Raw genomic sequence first — 21461 nt, forward strand, 5'->3', positions numbered from 1 at the left:
TCCTACCAGCCTTCCATGTGACAGATTCATGAGTCAGTGTTTACATGTTCCTCAACCACCTTGTCTCCCTTGCAATCCCTCAGTTGTCCTTCCTGTAGGTTCAGGTATCCGTGCCAACTTGTTCTCGTACATGTCCACTGCTTGTCCCTCCCACCTGGCGGAGTCCTCAAATTTTCCCTCAAAATCCAACTCGCACACAGTGGCAGCCAGTAGCATTACATAGTTCCACTGTTGATTAGCTTGAATACCATTTTGTGCTTCAGATCTTATCCCCAATAAGGGGGTTGCATGGCTGTATGATGGGACATTGTCACAGCCATGGATCTGAATCCCAGGCCGCTTGCTGAAGCATCCAGGCTCTTGAGTGCCACAGCAAAGTATTAGATCAAGGACACATGGTTAGAAAGAGAAAGACAGTGTATTAAGAAAAGGAAAACACACCTTACAATGGAAGTAGACTGGTGAATTGAGGTAAACACCCCTGTCCCCAAATCATGTGGCTATAAGCCATGTGACCTTCTATAGGACATTTGCATAGGACCCACCTTACTCACATTTATGTATTTTGGGCTTTTCTTGAGAACACTCTGTTATGAAGCTCAGATAGGGAAGGGCTTTCAATCTTTCTCTGCCATTGGCTTCTTTAATATGCTAATCTTGGATGTAGCTTACTCCAGTCTCTGTCCTACCACACTCCAACCCCCTTCCCATAAATCTCTGGGGACACTAGAGGGATGATGATCTTGCTTCAACCTTGTATTTTAATCCTATAAAACTGTGACTTACTTTTAGGATATATAACAATTTCCAACTAAACTCTATCTAATTCAGGGATTCCAAACAACTCCTCTTACAGAGATGCCAACATCCGGTCTCTCCAGCCAACAGATAAATAGGGAAAGAGGCCTGTGGTCCTTTTTAGGTAGGGACTATGCCCTTCATCAGCAATGGCAGTAGTTAATAGATGATTGACTGTTATCATACTCCTGCATATGAAGGTAGAAAGGACAGAAAGATTGTAAGAGCTGGAGGTGGTGGGTGAGTGCAAGGAATCATTTATAACTACTGTCAATCAATTATAGAGGTGGACAATGAGTAACTATTCATGGAACTAAAAATACCCAATGATAATTTGGCTCTGAATCTGTGCCATTCCAACTCTCCATAGGCTACAAATTATTTAATCAACCTTGTAGAATATTTAATGCGGGGCTGCCTTCCCTCTGGGAATTTCAGTTCATGAAAGGACACTGGGATTCTGATTTGTGCCTATGGAGAAAAAAAAAATTATGGAGTGAAAATCAATTTACATCCTAAGACAGAATGGAGAGACAAATTTAAAAACGAAGGGAGGAGAGCGGGGAAGGAAGAGTGCTTCCCTTTGGTGTCTGATGTGTGCACTAGTTACTTTCTGTTGTTGTGATACAACACCATGAACAAAAGCATTCTATAGAAGAAAGTTTATTCGGCGGGCTTACATTCCAGAGGGAGAGAGAGTCAGAGAGAGTCTACAGTGGCCGTGAAGACATGGAAGCAGGCAGCCAGAGCAGGAAGCTCACTGGTCACATTTCCGTCCACACACAGGAAGTAAAGAAAACAAACTGGGATTGGGGATTTAGCTCAGTGGTAGAGCGCTTACCTAGCAAGCACAAGGCCCTGGGTTCAATCCTCAGCTCAAAAAAAAAAGAAAACAAACTGGAAATGGGGGAAGACGATGAGCTCCCAAAGCTTGCCTCCAGCGATGTATTTCCTCCAGTGACGTATTTCCTCCAGCTAGGTCGCATCTACTAAACGTGTTTTAACCCCGCACCCACTGGGGAGCAAGTATTCAAGTGTACCTGAGCCTGAAAGGGACATTGTTCATTCAAACCACTACATCTCACTCCCTCAAAATTGTTCAAAACTCCAGCTTCCTCTGAGGCTCAAGACCATCTCTTAGCAATAGCCCTCTGCAAAATCAAAAGGGAAGCATCATACCTTAAACATCCAATGGCACAGAATATCCATTCCCTTTCCGAAAGAGAGGGTTGGAGACATAATGAGGAGATACTGGACCCAAAGACAGCAGCCCAGTAGGGCAAACACCAATTGTTGTTCCATGTACAGTGTCTGGGACTTCAGATAGCTCCACCCCTCCAGCTTTGCTTCCTGTAATCTCTCTCTCTCTCTCTCTCTCTCTCTCTCTCTCTCTCTCTCTCTCTCTCTCTCTCTCCCCCCCCCCCCCTCCCTCTTCTGGCTGGTTCCACTCCCAGTATGCAGCTGTCCTTGGCAGATGTCTCAAAGCTTGGCATCTCAGCTGGGACCCTGGCTTCCCTTTCACAGTTTCAGGCAATGGCCCCTCGGGACCTCACAGGGAATCCCCTCTCACGTGTTGCCTGGCCTCAGCAGCTCTCTGAAAATGAAGAGGAAGACGCCCTGAAGCCCTCACTCTTGCTTTGAGGCTTCTAAACCCGGTACCACATGATGGCACTTCCAAGTTCGGCTGCCAGCTTGGAATGGGCTCTTCCCTCCTCGAACCACTTTTGAAGCAATTTCTGTGCATTCTAGAAGCAAGCAACCCCTTGGGCTTTTCTCCCTTCACACACTGGAAGGTCAGCTCTGTGGGTTCTTGGCCTGAGGGTATTCTTTCCAACATTCCAGTGCAGAACAGGAGACCTCATCTTTTCTTTTTTTCTAAGTTAATTTTTTTTTTTGAGAATTTCATAAATGAGTACTGTATTTACGTCCTTCTGTCTCTTTCCATCTATGGTGTCACTACTGAATTATTCAGGATATCCTGCCATTCTATTATTGTGGTTCATAGGCATTGCAGCCAGGCAGAACTATCGATTGCTTTTCTCCCTTAGCACCTTGCAAAGCTCCTTCTGGTACTGTGAGAGCGCATCCTTAGGGAGAAGAGGCCTCTTATCAATGGTACTAATCTTAACAATTACAACCTCTTTTCAGCATATGCCTGACTGTACATGACACTTCCACTGCTCTTTCCCTCACACCCCCTAATGATAGTCTGCATGTCTTTCTGTCTCTTCAGTAGTGGAGTCTTCACCTGAGTCAAGGTCCCTGAAAAGAACTCCTCAGCACGATTCAGGTGTGTTGGAATAAACCTTGAATTGAAAGGATCCACACAAGAGAGTCATTGACCACCATGTTGATCAAGCCAATTAAAAGCTTTGTCATTTTTATTGATGGCCAGACCAAGAACAGGTTTGTGCCTCTGAAAAATTTCCTGGTGCCCAAGCTCAGGGGTACAGAGTTTTTAAATGCAAAAATCATCAAGACCATCATTTATATCAAAGTTAGATGAGGGCCAAAGTAATCTTGAACTATTCATTCCTTTCAGAGCAGGGTAATTATTTTAGACATAACATCAATTTTTTTTACTTCTTTTTTTTTTTTTTTTTAGTTATATTAGTTTACTTTTATTATTTTGGTTACTACAACTGGACCATGATCCAGGCCATGGAAAACTCAAATGTGTTGCCAAGGCAGATCGTTGTAGGGAGGGGATAGAGGGCTGAGAATGGTCTAAGTAAACACAAAATGGAGTCAGAACAAGATGATGTTACCTCAGGCATTTCAGAACAAACTCTGCCAGACCCTGACCAAGGAACTTTCTGTTCCCCTAATGCTTGCTGAAATCCCCCACCCCTGTGTTGAAACTCCAGCCCCTTCCCCGCCACGGCCATTGCCTAATTCAGTTGCTCACTATCACCCCCATCCCTCTGGCTTCCATTCAGCTTTCCTAAGACTAGAGTTGTTGCCTAAATATAAATGTGCTTTCAGCTGTTAGGGTAGCAATAGTAGCCCACTAAGAGAAAAATTCTGAGCTGGAAGGTGGTGGTGCACGCCTTTAATCCCAGCACTCAGAAGGCAGAGGCAGGCGGATCTCTGGCAGTTCAAGGCCAGCCTGATCTACAGAGTGATTTCTTGGATAGGCTCCAAAGCTACACAGAGAAACCCTGTCTCGAACCCCCCCCCCCCCCAAAAAAAAAAGAGAAAAATTCTGGTCAAGAGAGTAGAGGCTCTGCCTTGGGTGGAGACCTGAAATTGCAGTTGGGTTCAGTCAATCACCTGGCCAAGGAAACACCTCCTGAAGAAGGTTGGCTCACCTTTAGCCATACTAAATAGATAAGTGGAAAAACTAGTCCCTCAATAAGATACTGTACTTTCTCTGCCACTAGCACAGTCGCTTACTGGGCTATGGCCTGCCGCTTTGCAAGTCTTACCACTTTGGGGCGGGGGTTATTCAGAAAAACCTAACTTCCCATTCACTTCTTTCTCTTTTCTAAGCATGCTTTGCTTTGGACTTCCCCAATGTTTGAGACTTCTTTGATCTTTTTTTAAAGCCTCCCTTCGTGCTATGTGGCTCCTTAGCTATCACGTCTGACCTCCATGCTAGCTTAAATGGCCTTTTCCCCTTCTCTCCTCCCTTCTCCTCCTCTAGGAGGCTGCTGAGGCTGACAGTTTACCTGCCCCGGAAGCTTTTCTTTTAAGCTCTAGTAAAACTGTCCTTAAGCTTCCATTGGAGTCTGGTCTTAAATTCTGTTATCAATGAGACCAAGAACCCCAAGAGAGGATCCCCGCTTCCCATGTCTCACAGCCCAGCTGCGCTTGTCGCAAGCCCCAAGTCCCATCACTTAAAACCAACCGAAGAGGAAGTCAACAAAACCAGACAGGACAAAGGGCATCACATTTAGGAATTTCACCGTATCTGGTTTGTTCCTGGGGCTGGAAGCCCCAGGAATAAGCATCGGAATGCAAACTCTGAGCAGCTTTTGTTAGGCTCCCAGACTGTGTGGCATTACAGGACAGTGCTGGGACTCACAGACCAGCAGGATTCTAAACGTCCCTGTGAATTCCAAGAGCGAGATTACTCTTCAGTTCCTGGGTGAAATTCCACAGTATTTTTATTTCTAGGGTGCTGTATTAGTCAGGGTTTTCTAGATAACAGGACTTACAGGATGGATTTATATCTGTCTGTCTGTTTATATAAAAAAAAGGGGATTTATTAGAATATCTTACAGGCTGTGGTTCAGCTAGTTCAGCAATGGCTGTCTACAAACAGAAGGTCCAATGGGTACCCAGTAGTTGTTCAGTCCACGAGGCTGAATGTCTCAGCTGGTCTTTGGTGTCCTGAAGGAGGAGGCTCCAAGGTCAGTGAAGGAACGTGTTGTGCCCAGATCGTGACCCCCAGAGAGACCACCAAAGACGAGCATGCCGGAATGCAAAAGCAAGGTTTAATTCTGGATATCCAAAAGCAATACAAGCCTAGGCAGGGACTTCGTCCAATACATCCAACGCAGTGGAGGCTGGAGGAAGCGCCTGCCTGTCTGCAAGCTCAGTTTTTAAAGGGAAAAATCACAAGGTTACATCGGTTAGGGGTGCTAGTACGGGTGCAATTCTGATTGGCTCGCTTCTAGGGGCTTTCTAGAAATCATGGCGTAATCTTACTTCTAAGGGAGTGGTTGCCCGCCACCATTTCTCATTGGCTGCCCTCAGGTGGGGGCATTTTTATGGTCAGTTACCCTGGAAACCAGGGAGAGGACATTCCATAGTCCGGCAGGCATTACCTCGTGACTATCTTGTGACTCTGTACTTTTATACTTCCTGGTTTCTGGAATCTAAACTGACTTGTTTCAGTAACTAATGGCCTATTCCCAAAAGGAGAAATCTTAGGCCTTAATTTTAGGGTGAAAGCATTTTGGTCTTATTTCTAAGATGGCTCATTTTGGTCTCACAGAACGGACTTGTTAACAAGAGTGAGAGCAAGCAGGCAGAGAGCAAGCTTCCTTCTTCTATGTCCTTTATATAGGCTGCCAGCAGGTGATGTGGCCCAGATTAAAGGTGAATCTTCCCACCTTAAATGATCTGGATTTAAGGTGCATTTTCCTACCTCCAAGGGTCTAGATTAAAGGTGGGTGGGTCTCCCCACATCAAATGATTTAATTAATTAAAAATCCCTCACAGATGTACCCAGCCACTTGGGTTTTAGTTAATTTCAGATGTAGTCAAGTTGACAAAGGAGACTAGCCATCACGGGTGGCATCTTCTCTCACTTGACCACCCTCTGGGGAACTGGATTCCCAACAGAGTCTCAGGTTAATGCTACATTGTAACGAGTTTACTGACAGACTGGAGGCAGAGGCTTGAAGCAGTGGTATAATAAATATATCCAACCTTCATCAATTTCGTGACTAACAACGAGCGACTTGGTAGCTTTACAGAATTGGCACGGAGTAGTAGCTCCATGTAGCTGATACCTGAGGAGTGAGCAATGCCTGAAACGCATCCTTTCTGCCTGAGACTTGTCTCTCTATCTAACGGGAATTGCTGCTGCATTCCTAAGCAAAGATTGCACTGCTCGCCAGAGCAGGGGCAGGAAGTGTACTTGGTTTTAATGCGGGTGGTGACGGTGCCTTTCCCCCAATTGGCTGAGGTCCGATCTCATAGTCTTTTTCTATTAGTTAGTCTTAAAAAGAATGGGTGACAGGAAATGAAGAAGGGATGGGGAAGAGGTCATTGCTCTAGACCATCAAATTTCTGGAACTCAGCGGAAGGGTCTTTGTGTAAACAAAGTTTTTACTGGGCATGTGGGGAGGGGTTAAAACATTTGAATAAAGTCTTACAAGGTGGGGAAGACAAAAAAATTGAATTCCTTGTTATAAATACACGTTTTATAGTATTTGATGGAAAATAATCATACTTGATGTTTCTTAGAATAGCTGTCTCCTACACGCTAGCTCCCAGAACTATGCATTTCCACTTCGAGAACTCAGCTCGAGAAACAGAAACACTTTCTTGCCAGCACATTCAGGAATGCTTGTAAGGCTTGCAAGACCCAGGGATGGGAGTGTAGTGGAGAACTTACTTAGCGTGCATAAGGACATGGGTTATAGTCTCAACCCCACAAAAACAAAAATCACTAAGACACAAAGGAGAGCCAAAGGGATGGGAAGTCCAAGGGTTAGAGCATGGATTTGTGTCCGGATGGCAGATGATGGAGTTTCTTAGTTCTTGTTGCCTTCTACAATGAATTGTACAGAGACACAATGATAGTTATAAAAAATAGAAGAGTTTGGAAGCGTACCAACTTCACTTGTGGCCTTGCTTGGGGCAACAAGGACAGAGACAGGGCCTATGTGACCTTATATGGTCACATAATATCTTCTACTCTCAAGTTCCTATAATGAAGACTCTCTCAAGCCTGTCTCCTAGTCTGAATGAAGCCAATGGGCTAAGGGCGTTCAGTCTTTCTATTACAGCTGTTTTTCATGGACCATGGAAACCTTCAACTCCATCCTGTTCCCAATCTGCCTCAAAGGGAAACTAGAAATCTGACATGAGAAAAGCCTCCAGGGTGCTGGCAAACCTAAGCCCCTGCCCGTCCCTTCCTGAGGAGCTCCCTGTGCGCTCTTCCCTGGGTATGTTCTCTCAGTTGGTTATATTCTGGGCCCCACGTTGACCGACACATTCATATCTGTTCACCTCAGAAGTGATTCTAGCTTTTTTTTTTTTTTTTTTTTTTTTTTTTTTTTTATTGAGGCAGTGTTTCTCTGTGTAGCTTTGGAGCCTGTCCTGGAACTCACTCCGCAGACCAGGCTGGCCTCGAACTCACAGAGATCCACCTGCCTCTGCCTCCCGAATGCTGGGATTGAAGGCAGGCGCCACCACTGCCTGGCTGACTCTAGCTTTAAGACTGCCAAGTGAAGCACTCACTCCAGGTCAAAATATGGGAAGGTTTAAAAAAAAAAAAAGCAGTCACCCAGATGAGTAATTTTTTAACTGCAATCTTAAAAAAAATCAAATATATAATAAATGAAAGTTATTAGAATTTTAAGGAAAATGTCTCCATTCTGCCAATCATCCTGAAACACCAATTGAGGGTGAGTAACAGTGAGAAGTAGGAAAAGGAGACTCAATTAATGTGGCATCCTGGGAGGAGGAACAGATAAATGGGATCAGTAGCCCCAGGTCTTGTTGTGGGGGTGGGGTGCTAACAAGAGTTTTCGGTTTAATAGAGGAAGGACCAGGGAAGGAAGCAAGATACGTGCTTAATTGGACTTGCTCAATGTAAGGCTCTCTCTGTTTTGGCTTTACAAAGTGACTCCCAGGAGTCCTGCCTTGAGAGACAAGCTGGACTCCACGAGATGATTGCTCTGGCTCCGGGGTGTGGTCATAGATGTAGTGGATAACTTCTTCACATGCAGGTGCCTTCTCTAACTCACGGATGCTGGAGGCGAGGTTCAGTTACTGGTCAGTGTGTGTTTGGGCAACCCTGTCGTTCTGGATTCCAGGATGACCACAAGCCTGAAGGTCCTGTAGAAGGGAATAATCTCCGTGTCACACCTGCCACTTAAAAGAACACCAGAACAAAGTGAAAGGAAGCAAGGAAATGTATTTATTTATCTTCAAAAAGGGTGAGCCAGAACTTAAACCGGGTTAGCAAGTACATCAAGATACCCTCTGCTTTTATATTTATTTATTTATTTATTTATTTATTTATTTATTTATTTATTTAGACAGAGTTTCTCTGTGTAGTCCTGGCTGCCCTGGATCACTTTGTAGACCAGGCTGTCCTTGAACTAACGGAGATCTGCCTGCCTCTGCCTCCTGAGTGCTGGGATTAAAGGTGTGTGCCACCACTGCTTGGCCTGGCCTCTGCTTTTAACTTCAAGTGTGATTGTTTTTAGCAGACACAGCGGGAGTTAGGAAGATGGCAACTATTCAATTTAGAAGATACTGTGAAACATCACCCTAGCAGAAGGTTGAATTACACACAGAGTAAGGTAATAATGAGCGTCATCGGCTGGGCGGCACACGCCTTTAATCCAAGCACTGGGGAGGCAGAGGCAGGCGGATCTGTGTGAGTTCCAGGCCAAACTGGTCTACATAGTGAGTTCCAGGACAACCATGGCTATGTAGAGAGACCCTGTCTCAACAAAACAAACAACAACAAAACCTAAAAAAAGAACCAAAAAAACCTTAGTATTACCTGTATATATATTGTTAAATCATTAGGCCTTGTAAGTTTCCAAGAAAACATAAGACAGCCTTTGTGACTTATGCAGGGTGTAGAGTTACTTAATATAATCATCATTAAGTTGATGTTTACAGCATCTAACAGAATTCAGCTGACTATGAGACTGGGTTATTACTGAGAGAGTTTATTCCGAGGGTCCCTTTCAGCCTTTTCGTGTATAAGTACACTGTTAGCTGGTTTCATCATAGACACCTTTATACCAAGAGATAAATAAAAGTAACCTTTATTGGAAATGGTTTAACTCTTAGCTGCTCTCAAGCACACAATGCCTTTTCCTGGGATGTTCCGTTCTCCTTCTCCCTGTCACATAGTCAGGGGGCCAGATTGATCCAGGGTGGGGGCTTTGGAGGAACCTTTGAGACAAACATGCTTTGGATCTGAAGTAGGTGGATAATCCCATCTCCAGGGCCAGCTTTTCAGTGAGTTCAAACAGCGTATGACAATTTTCCAATATTATTCTTACTTGAAAGGTATTTGTTTTTCTGTAAGACTGATCAAGTGATCTACGTGTTCATAACCAGTTTATGTGCCTACAACCTGAAAAGCTTGGTAAGTATTCTCCTTCTTATAAAGTTGCAGGATATTATAATGATTCTATGAAAGAGGAAGATCTTGGCTCCTTTGTTAGTCAAATTTCTTTTTTTTTTTTTTTAAGATTTATTTATTTATTGTGTATACAGTGTTCTGCCTGCATGTATGTCTGCAGGCTAGAAGAGGGCACCAGATCTTATTACAGATGGTTGTGAACCACCATGTGGTTGCCAGGAATTGAACTCAGGACCTCTGGAAGAGCAGTCAGTGCTCTAAACCTCTGAGCCATCTCTCCAGCCCGTTAGTCAAACTTCTAATATATATTTTCCTCTTTTGGCCCCTTTTAATCTTATAATTATCTGTAACACAGAGACCATCAGTATAAAACAGAAACCATAAAAATACAGACATCTAAGGCACCCAGAAAGCGTGGCAGCAGGTCCCCCGCCCCCACACTTGGTCTGTCTTTATAACTGAGAAGTAGAAAGAAAGCAAGGGTACCCAGGTGGTGCAGAACTCAGGCAGACCACGTGTGCATAGGGCAAAGGAGTTCTGAGAACAGAAAGACTATCCTATCTCGGTTGGAGGGAGCAGGCTTAGAGAATTGGAAGAAGGGACCACGCATAGCTTCTCTTTGCCATCTCCTGCCCAACGCGTGCAGCTAAGGAACTTCCCACACAGAAAAACTGGTGCATAACCCTTGGCCACTCTGAGGTGGGGCCCTGGACTCACCAGGTGGCAAAGCTACCTGGATGCCTGGGGTCTCAGCAAGGGTAAAGAATTGGGAGGGGCTGCCCCTCTTCTGGTCACACCCAGCTCCTGCTCTGGTGGCTCCCACAGCCCACAGGCTGTCCTGCCCTGACTGGAATCTTGTAGGGCTTGGCTGGGCAGACTATATGGCCCTCTCACCGTCAGCCACAGGGGCCCTTCCTTTTTTTTTTAAAGACACCAGAACCATTTTCCTATTCTGAGCAGCACTCAAAACTCTTTCCTCTTTATGGAAAGGGTCCCAGGTACTTAATTGGACATTTTGGGCCACAAAAGAGATCTGTGGGACAGGTGTTCCACCCTGGGGCACAGATGGGGCAGGCTTCTGGGGTGAAAGGGACTTGGCAATCTAATTTATCCTGCTCAATCCAGCTGAACAGTTGGCTAATTTCTTCTCAGAAAGCTCTTCCTAAACACCCTGGACAAAGGGAGTCCCTGCAACACACAGAGAATTCTCTGGATCTGCTTTGACCTGTAGATGAGCACTGTTTGACTTTCCGGGCATTTGCATTTACTTAGTGCACCCACCGTCAGACCCCAAATCCCAGTGTTTCCCTCTCCCCACACAGTCTCAGGCCCCTTACAAGGTGGCTTGGGCAGAGAATGATAAACTACTGCATATCTGACAGTAGAGACGATTCCTTCCTAAGGAAATCTGGTCGCCATTGTTACCAGGGGGGTTGTTGCCACTGTGATCTGGTAATGACAGGAGGTTGAAAGTAACAGCGTGGCCATTATGTTTCTGTGTCTAGACCTACCCCTATGTGTCCATAGGCTAAGTTGTGCTTTGGGGGGCTGGGGCAGAGTGCCATTGGCTTTATTCCAAAGGTAACTGTGATCCATGTGGTTCATACCTGCACGGTCTTTATTCTTTGAATGGCATAGTGATTGCACCCACCTTGCCTGCTAGGTGAGCACTGGTGGCTGAACACTATGAGTCTGGATCCCATCTTTCTCACGGAATCAGAAAGTGTCCTTTGAGGACAATGTCCCATTGTCTTTCGCACAGTGCTTTTCGAGGCTACCGGACCTTCCTACTCCCAACATTATTTTTCCCTCACGGCCTTGGTGGAGGGTGTCTTTAGGGTCTTCCTGAAAGATACAACCAGGCGACAGGCAGGAGAAACACAAGAGATAAATTCCTTTCAACTTTCTCATATTAAATCTTTTGAATTCCTCCCTTTTGGTTATACCAGGGACATTTTGACAGCCTACTTTGTTAAATGCTGGGCTCAGGTTTCAGTCAACCAACCAATCATTATAGCATTATATGCAACTCTTCAAGGCAGCATATGATACCCAAATCTTGGACGTTAGTATCTGTATCAACAGATACAGCTAATTCCAGTATTTTATTTCTTTTTAGGTTCTCCTAGATATTCATGCAGCCAGTGTATAAGCTGTCTTCTCTAGAAACAGACCTCGGTTGCATGGATCTGACTCGGAGTTTGAAAGAAATCCTGGCTATTTCCTCACAGGGCAATTAATTGCTCAGGAAAGGTCCATTAGGCGATAACTGGTGAATAACCTCACCAGTGTGGAACATGATGTTTCTGAAGACAAGGAAAGGAGGTGGATTCAGGGCTCAAAGTTCTCAGATTGCCTTTTGTTTCTTTGTTTTTGGCCTGGTTGTTATTGTTTACAAGGTCTTGCTCTGAGCCTCATGGTTCATGCTGAAGAAGTAGTCTTATTACTGGAGTTGTTAGAATTATAGCCTGGTCTCTGGCAGCCCCAAGAACTAGACTCTGCTACTCCGCCTCAACAGGCCGATTACAGAGAAGTGACAGAGAAAGACCTACACTGAGAAGAAGAATAAACAGAGAAGTTCAGTGACCATGTGTACTCCATCTTCAGGTGGTTAATAGCAAGAGCTGTGCACAGCTACACAGTCCTTTCCACAGTGTGGTCCTGGGCATTATCATCAAGAATTCCAGGTTCTTCTGTTAGGTGGTCTGCCAAGTCAGCACCATATGACATCAAAGACAAGCTCCCCACTCTGGTTGGTACCAGATTCCTTCCTTTTCCTTCACCTAGCATACCGATTCTTAGAGAAATTTCAATTTCTTGAGGTTGTTGTACCAACAGTCTTACAGACAAATGGAGGGATACAAGTGTCTCTTTAGAATACCTTCATCCTTACCAGGACAGCTACGTTAACTATATTCATTCCCTCTCTCCCCAAAGCCATGAGGATAGGGTGTCAGAAGAATCAGAGAATTGTATAAAGAATAAGTTTGGCAATACAATTGCCTTCACATTTAAATCTGTGCTCCTCTAACAGTTCTGGTAGCTTCAACCAAGCGCCCATGAACCAGCCATTTAGAGAGTATTAAAGAGAGTTAAACAATGGGAGAACTGTTGCTGAGGCTTCATTAAGAAAATATAGACAGATTGGAAGAGCTATTGTAAATAATGCTGCTGGCTTTAACTGCAGAGTTGTCCTTGGCTGCCCAGTCCCTGACCCAGGAAAGATGAAAGCCGTGATACATTGCCTCTCAGGATGGGTGAGTCATGGCAGAGGTGTGCGGCTCTGGATTGTTGAGCTGAGGCTGAGTGGCTAGCATAGGGGACGCTTCTCAGCTACAAAGGCTTTGCTTTTACAGGTAATCATAATGCCCATAAAATTTTCAAATGTATTATACATACGCGCTCACTCTAGCTAGAGACCTGAAGAAAATACATACATACATGTGTAGAAGTTGCGGCTATGCAGGCAGGTAGTTCAACCTAACACAAAATCGTAACTTGACTTAAAATATTGAACCTTATTTTCGTGTTTTTTGTTTTTAGTTACTCAATTGTGCAGTTCTTTGGTGTGAACTACTGATAATGTCAGGAGGCTGGACACATCACTGGGGAAAATTTTTTTTCCTCTCAGAGGCAAGCTAGATCAGTTACCTGTATGGGAAATTTCCAGACCACTGTCAAGAATGCTTAGTTTTATTTACTAAATAGCAAGCGAAGAGACCCAGAAAAGGTTGTTGTTGGAGTGGTGGTTGTTCCACACTGGGCATCAGACATTTGAACATGCTGGGCATGCTTTTTACTGAGCTGCATTTGCAGCTCCCAGAAAGGCATTCTAATGAGGACTTCCACGTTTTGATTGAATGACATCAAGTTGGCTAAAAAAAAAAAAAAACCCAAAATGAATTTCTATGGTCCTTCTTCACCCGGTTTGTGAAGAACTGGTTCGTGTCATTCTGTATCAGGCTACCTTTGGTTAAAAATAAAAAAGTCAAGAAAAGCACGCTTTAAAATGATTATTTTTTGCCAGGTGGAGGTGGCACACACCTTTAATCTCAGCACTCAGGGGCAGAGGGAGGTGGATCTCTGGAGTTCATGGCCAGCCTGGTCTACAAAGTGAGGTCCAGGACAGCCAGGATTGTTACACAGAGAAACCCTGTCTCAAAAAACCAAAACCAAACAAACAGACAAATAAAATGATTAATTTTTACTTTTCAGGGCTCTGGCTTGTTCTTTTCTTTCTTTTTTTTTTTTTTTTAAAAAAGATTTGCTTATTTTTATGTGTGTGAGTCTTTACTTGCATGTATGTACGTGTGACTGGTGCCCACGGAGGTCAGAAGAGGGCACTGGATCTTCTGGCACTCAAGTTACAGGTGGTAACTTGAGTCACCATGTGGGTGCTGGGAATTGAAGCTGGGTCCCCCGGAAGAGCAGGCAGTGCTCTTAACTGCTGAGCCATCTCTCCAGGCCCTGGCTTGTTATCTTCAAAGACGTGAGTGTTGTGTCTTGAGGTAACCCATCGCCATGTTTAAAATGACTATTAGAAATTTTACTATGAGGAGCAATGTAGTCAAAGACACACATGGATATATATGTTTGTATGTATCTATGAAGTATATGTACATATTGTGAAAAAAATAAACAAAAAAAAAATGCCCTCTTTCCCAAAGTTCTCTATGATACACTAAGCTTCATTTTCCTATCCCATTTTTTTTTTGGGGGGGGGTAGGGTTTCCACATTATCAGTAGCTATTTCCACACTCAACTGTACTTAGAGTAATAAAAAAGGCTAACTAGCATATTATGCCAAGAGTATGCAACTGAGTCATCCTATAAGGCACTTTTTTTTTTTTTTATAATTGAACTTAGTCGTTGAATCTTTTAAATTGCTCACATAGAAAAATCCTAATAAAGCTGATTTTACCTCCAGGGTTGGAATAAATGACTGTTCTTTTGGTTGAGTAGCAGATGAGGTGGTTGGCTGGCATTTAAGAGCTGTATTGCATGAAAAATACTTCTTCTCTTAGCATGTCTGTTATTGAATTATCCACACGGTTAATGCTATGAAGTAGTAAATGCTTCCATTGAAAGAGCTACTTACACAGCATGAAACACAACTTACTTAATGTGAAAGGCACTAAGCTAGGGTGAGGTCCTTGCTTCAAGGTTCCTCAACACTACATTAACAGGGAAAAGTAGGAAACTGATAAACAGAAGAGGAAAGTCCCTGCTTGAGACGAAATTGACATTTAGAAAGATGATCCAGGGAAAAGTGTATGGCAGCATGAAAGAGGAACCGGCGTAGAAACAATCCCACCACCGTATCTTGAGAAACAAGTTCACGTGGAATCATCACCCAACCCACCAACATTAGGTATCTTATAAAGATACCTCGTCACCAAGGACCGCTTTGTGGTTGGTTTCCCATTCCTTTTAAAAAGCGCATGTGCACATATGTGTGTGTGTATGGGTACACACTGAGAGGCCAGTACAGGGTGGTGGATCCCCTGGTAGCTGGAGTTATAGACAGCTGTGAGCTGCCAGATATGTTGGGAACTGAACTTAAGAAGGAGTCCTCTGGAAGAGCAGCAAGCACTCTTCACTGCTACACCATCTCTCCAGACCCCTTCTCATTTTTTTAATGAACACATAAACTAACAGGTGCCATCATGACATTTTTGCATGTGTAATGAATGTATACTTGGCTTATATTCACCCATGACCCTCTCTTGTTCCCCTCTCCCTTCCTTAGTTCCCTTTCTTCTAATAATTTCCCTTCTACTTTCATGTGCATGTCTATATATATATATGACTATTAGAAATATATATATATATATATATACACATATATACACATAACTCTATGGATATACATAATCTAGATTCTGCATGAGTGAAAACATGAAACACTTCTCCAAGTATATCTTATTTAGATTAACATGATCTCTAGTTTTATACTTCCTACAATTGGCATAATTTAAAAGAACCCTGGTTTCCGGCAAATTACTCAAGTATTTAATTTTGAGATTCACCTCATGATCTTTAACATTAATTCACTTGACAGGATCTAGACCCACCCAGGACACAAGCAGTGGGGCATGCCTGGGAGGGATTACCTTGATTAGGTTAGCCTCTATCTACACCTGCTGTACTGATGGAGCCATTTCTCAGCCTCCATGTTTCTTCTTTTTTAAAGGTAGAGGTAGAGGTCCTGTTGTTTGTTCAAAGAGACTCATTCATCACTGCTGCCAAACTATAGCAGTTTCTCAAAAAAAAAAAAATGACAATTTCATGTACAGGAAAGACAAAGTTTCAGCAAGGAAGACACTCGAGGCCCTGTACCTTCATTTTCCACTTATAATTAAGGACACTGCAACCCATATCCTCTGCGAGTAGGAAAAGAATTAAAAGAAAAAATTGAAACTTTGAAAAGTATTTTGCAAACCATAAAACAATACTCATGTAAAGTAGCTAAAGAAACTTAGACAATTTGATTTCTACCATGAACATTTTATTTTGACAAAATTTACCGATTCTTAAATTCACAAACTTTGACTTACTTAAAAAGCAAAAGACAAACATCATATTCCAATATTTCAGGTGTGAATAAACTAGTACCACAGTTTACTGCATTTTACATACCATAAAAGCCAACTGACATTCAGTTACAAGCGTACCTGAAGGACACGTGAACAAACTCGCATTTAAACTATACAGTCTCTTGTTAATAGATGCCTGTATTTGATATATTGCCACTACTGGGAGATACGACTTCATGATTATCAAATTATACAAATCATTTTTTCTACTCTTGATTTGGAAATTGAAAAGTAAGAGGAATGGAGTTAAGTAGCTTGAAATGTTATACTTACTGTACAAAGTGCATTATGACAAGGAATGCTAGGAGTTCCCTCTTTTTGGTTTTTTAAAATTGAATTTATTAATTTTGCATTTGTGTGTATACGCATGTGAGTACAGGAATGCGTATGCCGTGGCACACATGTGGAGGTCACAGGACAGCTTTCAGGAGTTAGCTCTCCTTCCACCGTGGGTTCTAGGGTCAAACTCAGTTCTTCAGGCTTGTAAGACAATCACTTTTATCTGCCTAGCTGTCTGGTCAGCCCAGGAATGACTCAATTTAAATGTTTTATCAGAGTTTTAAACCTTTAGTGTAAAGAGAAAGTTAAATGATGTATTAACTTGGTATCTAAAAATCTAGAAAATTATAGATTTTATTCAATTAATTACTAACATACATGTGAAGGGATTAAAAAATGACTGTTTACTAGAACCTTTATGTGGTTCTGAAACATCTACTTGTATAGTTGCCTTATCTTAAATGGAATTTAAAAGTCCTTGATGGGAATTGTAAGTTTATTCTGCACTAGATATAGTTAATGTCTATACATGGAACACATGATTGCTTTTTACATTGGCTTTTCACTTATATACAGAAAAAGTGCTTATCAATGTACACAATCTACTTCTTAAATCCTAAAACAAAGATAAAGGCACATAAGAGGATAACAACTTATGTGTGTGTGTGTAGTGTAGGCACGAGAATGTTTGGGAGCACCCGTGTGTGCTTATTCTGAGGCCTGAGTTGAATGTCAGGTGATTTCCTCTATGTCTTCCTTATAGCCTTGAGACAGTCTCTCCCTGAACTGGAAGTCACTGTTTGAAGCAGGCTGGCCGGCCCCTGGGCTCTGGGAATCTGCCTGTCTCACCTCCCAGTGCTGGGTTACAGGCATCCTCATATAAAGGCTTAGCCTTTTGTATGGGTGCTGGGGATTCAAACACAGGTCCTCATGCTTACAGAACAAGTGCTCATACCCACTGAGTCATCTCCTTAGCCACAACTAATGTATTTCATATGAGTATATTTAAACAATTTTACCTGCTATCTTGAGAGAGATGTGACAAATCTGTTGGAAATGTCTATGACTTGGGAAAGTTAACAAAATGTTGCAGCTCTGTACAACCATGCAGTCTCCTCACTCTTGGGCTGGGCTGTTCACTCCCACCTCTATCTTGTAGGGCTCTAACAACTTAGGTTTCAGCAATCAGACCAGAAAGACGAAGAGAGGATTTGGTCAAATCAGTCTCCTACAGAAGTTTCTAATCCTGTTACAAGACTTAATACGTTTGTGAGTTAAATTTTAAAGTGATTATAAAGCCATTTACTCAAATACAAATGAATGGAATGTAATTAAGGATCACAGTTATAAAAGTCTTTAATTTTAAGGAACAGTATTTTTCCATTTATATATAAGGAAATGCAATGGCTAGCAGCATTGAAATACACAAATGGTTCCGTTTCTTTTTCCTTTTATAAGGTATAATAAATCTGCCCATTTTTAAATGGGCAAACTATCTAGCTTTTCAGTAACTACACCACAGACAGCTCTTTGAGTAGATATGAAGAAATGTAAGAAAAGTGAAAGATTTTGAACATTTGTAAAATGTTGCTATGAAGCATAGACTGTGAATGTATTAATAAAATTAAATATCTCTTCTATGAGAACCATATTAAGTTGATTTAATAACTACTTCACAGAAGCATAGGCTTATTAATACTTATACTGATTTCTGCTATTTTCTAAACAAGAAAAGATTTGTTAAGTAATATGTAAATCAGTCTAAGTACCGTAAATTTCATCAAAAAGAATCACCAGAGTACAAACCCCAGAAAGGTGAGAATTTCAGAGTAGCAAAACAAGTTAGTGCTCATCAAGACACACATTAAAAAAAGTACCATAGGCTGCTAAGTGTTCTATTTAAATAAAAATTTGTGATTAATCATGTACCGTATACTGAATAGTGTTATATGGGCACAAACCATATTACAATAACTCAAAAGCAAATGCTGCTTATTTCTTTAGTTCAGTGATTAAAACTGAAATTCCTTTTGAAAAATGGGAACTGCTGCTTACAATATAAGTAAGATACCAACAGGGTTCCCAGCTCGACTCACGTTAATTCTCATTTGCAGTTTCACATTTCAACTCTGACCTGGACCTTCGTTAGCACCTTAAGGAGCAAGTGCGAACTGAACAGTCAGAAATCAGGGCAGCCTGTAGTTTGGTTCACTGACAAACATGACTAGGCTCAGTTTCCATTAGCATAGAGTTTGCATTTTCTGATGTCCTAAGAGTGACTTGGAAAAACAGACGTGAAAGTGTGACAGTCCTTACTGTGCATGGTATCTAGTAATGGTTAAAGCAAAGCAGCTCTTAGTCATCAATCCATTCCAGTTCTCACACGTTCCAGGTTACAAGGGTGGGGTGGGGGAAGAGGCACAAATCAATGGATTATGAATCATTTAAGACATTCTCCTGCCCCAGAATGGCTATCCTGAAAGGATTACTACGGATCCACCCCAAGCTCACAAGTTAAAATTCGTAATTTTATCCTGTCTTTTCTGGTTCCACTTTCTTATCCACAGCCAGTATTATTCTACCTTGAAGACAGCTAAACCTTAGCATTTCTAGCACGGATTATTTTTTTACCCAAATACATTGGACTTCGGTCTCAGTTTGAAGGAAGATGAGTAGCCTTTAAGAGACCTTTCCTCTTCCTCCTCTTCCCCTTCCTCCAGGGGCTGTTCCGTATCCTTGAATGAGGGTGTGGTGTGAATGATCTGGGTTCGGAATCGGATTTTGTTGAGTCGTGGTTTTATCCGTCCACTGGAGCTGCCCAAGGCTTTGCGACCTGAATCTTTTGCTTTGCTTGCGGGCCATCCTTCGGCGACGTGGTGGTGGTGGTGGTGGTGATGGTGATGTTCAGTTCCATCTTCCACGCCCTGCGAGAGTTTGTAAGTGATGAGGTGCGACGGGAGCACCTTCGAAAGTCTCCAGCGCCCACTCCCGCGGCCGGTGGTACTGTCCCCATCATCTTCGTCCATGGCTCCCACCAGGTTCTTGATCTCCTCTGCGATGCTCTCACTCAGGTACTGAGAGGCCTTTCTCCCGCTGTAGTCCCTGATGTCCACATCTGCGTCGTAGGCCCCCACTAATAATTTCACCACCTCTACATGCCCATGCATGGCCGCCAAATGGAGGGCAGTGTAGCCTCCGCTCGACCTGGCGTTGATGTTCACTGGCAGCTGGTGTTTGCTGGCAAAGTTGACCAACATAGCCAGGACCTCCTGCCTGCCGTGCTTGGCGGCCCAGTGGAGACAGGTGAAGCCGGTGATGAAGTCTCGCTTCGATAGCAGGCCGGGCTCACAAGTGAGCAGCCCTTCTAGGCTGTCCCACTTGCCCTCCGAAGCCGAGAGCATCCAGGCGTGCTCCAGGGGATCCAGAGTAACCGCGCCCCCACCGCTGCTCTCCTCTTCTGCGGATGACGAAGCCAATGATGCGCTATCGGAGTCGCCCCCTCCTCGGCCGCGACCCCCTCCGGAGATGCTCCCAGAGCTACCGTCCCCCGGGCACGCGCTCCTCTTGAGTTGAGGGGAGCTGCCCATCACCAGGTCCCGAAAGTTCTGACGAGCCGACCTCGGCGTATTCGGCCCACCGGGGGAACTGCCCCCTTCAACCTCCTCACCGCCGTGTGATGGGAGTTTCAGGTTCTCGCTGGGCCCGGGGACTGAAGCCCAGGCCTCCGCCTGGCCCTCCTGTGGCGAGTTCTTACCCTGGGCCCCACTTTGAGCAGGGATCGGAGGCTCCGGGTCGCTCGCTTCGCCACTCAGCCCGAGAGACAACTGTGGATCTGCCCCCTCCTGGAGCTGGCTGCCCTCGCAGGGCTCGGCTGGAAGGTCCGGGACTGGAGGCTCCTCAGTCACCTCGATACGCGGTAGGTCCAGGGGGATCGAGGCCTCCAGCGGAGGGGATCCCCCTGTCCAGAACCTCTTCTTGAGATGCACATACTTGGTACCATCCGCGGGGTCGGTGCGCACGGTGGCCACCGCGTTGACCAGTTCCTTGAAGTGTTCGCGGGCGCGGGCGCGCTGCTCGCGCTGGCCGCCCAGGGCGTCCCTGAAGTGTTGCACCAATTCCGAGTGCCGGGCCCGGCCCCCGCGCTCGGCGAGAAAGCGCAGGATCGTCTCGGAGCTCGGCTCCAGCGGCCCCTCCATTCCGCAGCTCAGCTCCTCCGCCCCGGGGACGGCTCAGCCCGACACCATAGCCGCGCGCCCGGGGAACCTGGAGAGCGACAGGCTGCACGCGAGGCCAGTTTCACAGACTCTGCCTCCCGCGAGCGCAGACACCGCCTCACTGGGGCAGGGCCCCCCTGTCGACACGCCTCCCCACCACGCCCACTTCCGTTCGGGCCTCAATCTCTGCGCCAGTCTGCGGCCCGAGGCCACGCCCACTTCCGGGCTCCGCGCCGGGGGCCAGCAATCACTGCTTCCGCCTGAGCGGGGCGTCGCGGTGCCTAACCGTTTTCTTCACGTCCCCTGCTTCTTGGTCCCCTCCCACTTCCCTGCTCACTGGCTTCTCGTCTAAAAACGTCCCGGGGAGCACAGCCGGGAGAGGCTCGCCCGGAGCGCGGGAAACGCCCGGGCCCGTTCCCTGGCACGTTCCCGCAGCCACCGGCCTTGGCCCCGCCCCGGGCCCTCGGCAGAGGCCGCCCCGCCCATTAACGGCTGCGGCTCGCCCGGCACGCCCCGTGCCCCGCTTGTCACGCCCCGCGGGTCTCTCTCCGAAGCCGCCGGGGACGTGCGTTTGGGTCCGGCCTGAGACCACCGTTCCGCGACGTCTCCCCAGGGCTATGGCCTGTTTGGACGAGGTGCGGCAGCTGGTGAGCCCGCGCCCTTGCGTGTTCCCCGGTCCCGGCGGAACTCTCGGAGTCCCCCGCCCCGCCCCGCCCCGCCCCGCCCGGTCGCCTCTGGGGCCAGCGGGATTGTGACCGTGCGGTTTCGGGACTCCCGCGTGGCGTG

At 45.0% G+C, this 21461-nt stretch overlaps 2 protein-coding genes across 5 annotated transcripts in view; one reads left to right on the plus strand and one right to left on the minus strand.

The window, feature by feature from the left end:
• Nucleotides 1–16072: 16072 nt before the first annotated feature.
• Nucleotides 16073–20772, minus strand: Sowahc (sosondowah ankyrin repeat domain family member C). The gene has a single exon (XM_052744942.1). It carries the CDS (start codon nucleotides 20655–20657, stop codon nucleotides 19089–19091), a length of 1569 nt encoding a protein of 522 aa, XP_052600902.1. The 5' UTR covers nucleotides 20658–20772; the 3' UTR covers nucleotides 16073–19088.
• A 191-nt stretch (nucleotides 20773–20963) lies between these two features.
• Septin10 (septin 10) overlaps nucleotides 20964–21461 on the plus strand; it is a 55640-nt gene continuing 55142 nt past the window's right edge. For 3 of the 4 annotated variants that reach the window (XM_052744943.1, XM_052744945.1, XM_052744947.1), the window contains exon 1: nucleotides 20964–21322. In XM_052744943.1, the coding sequence (XP_052600903.1) occupies nucleotides 21293–21322 (30 nt within the window). In that variant the 5' untranslated portion in view covers nucleotides 20964–21292. The remainder of the gene's footprint in view (nucleotides 21323–21461) is intronic. The other variant, XM_052744944.1, reaches the window with a different exon arrangement.

This window comes from Peromyscus californicus, unplaced genomic scaffold, assembly GCF_007827085.1.
Source record: "Peromyscus californicus insignis strain IS unplaced genomic scaffold, ASM782708v3 Scaffold_19__1_contigs__length_69161282, whole genome shotgun sequence".
Lineage (NCBI taxonomy): Eukaryota > Metazoa > Chordata > Mammalia > Rodentia > Cricetidae > Peromyscus > Peromyscus californicus.

Bases quoted from the DNA above. Each gene is read 5' to 3' on its own strand.
- Sowahc (XM_052744942.1), bottom strand. From the start codon at position 20,657: ATGGAGGGGCCGCTGGAGCCGAGCTCCGAGACGATCCTGCGCTTTCTC.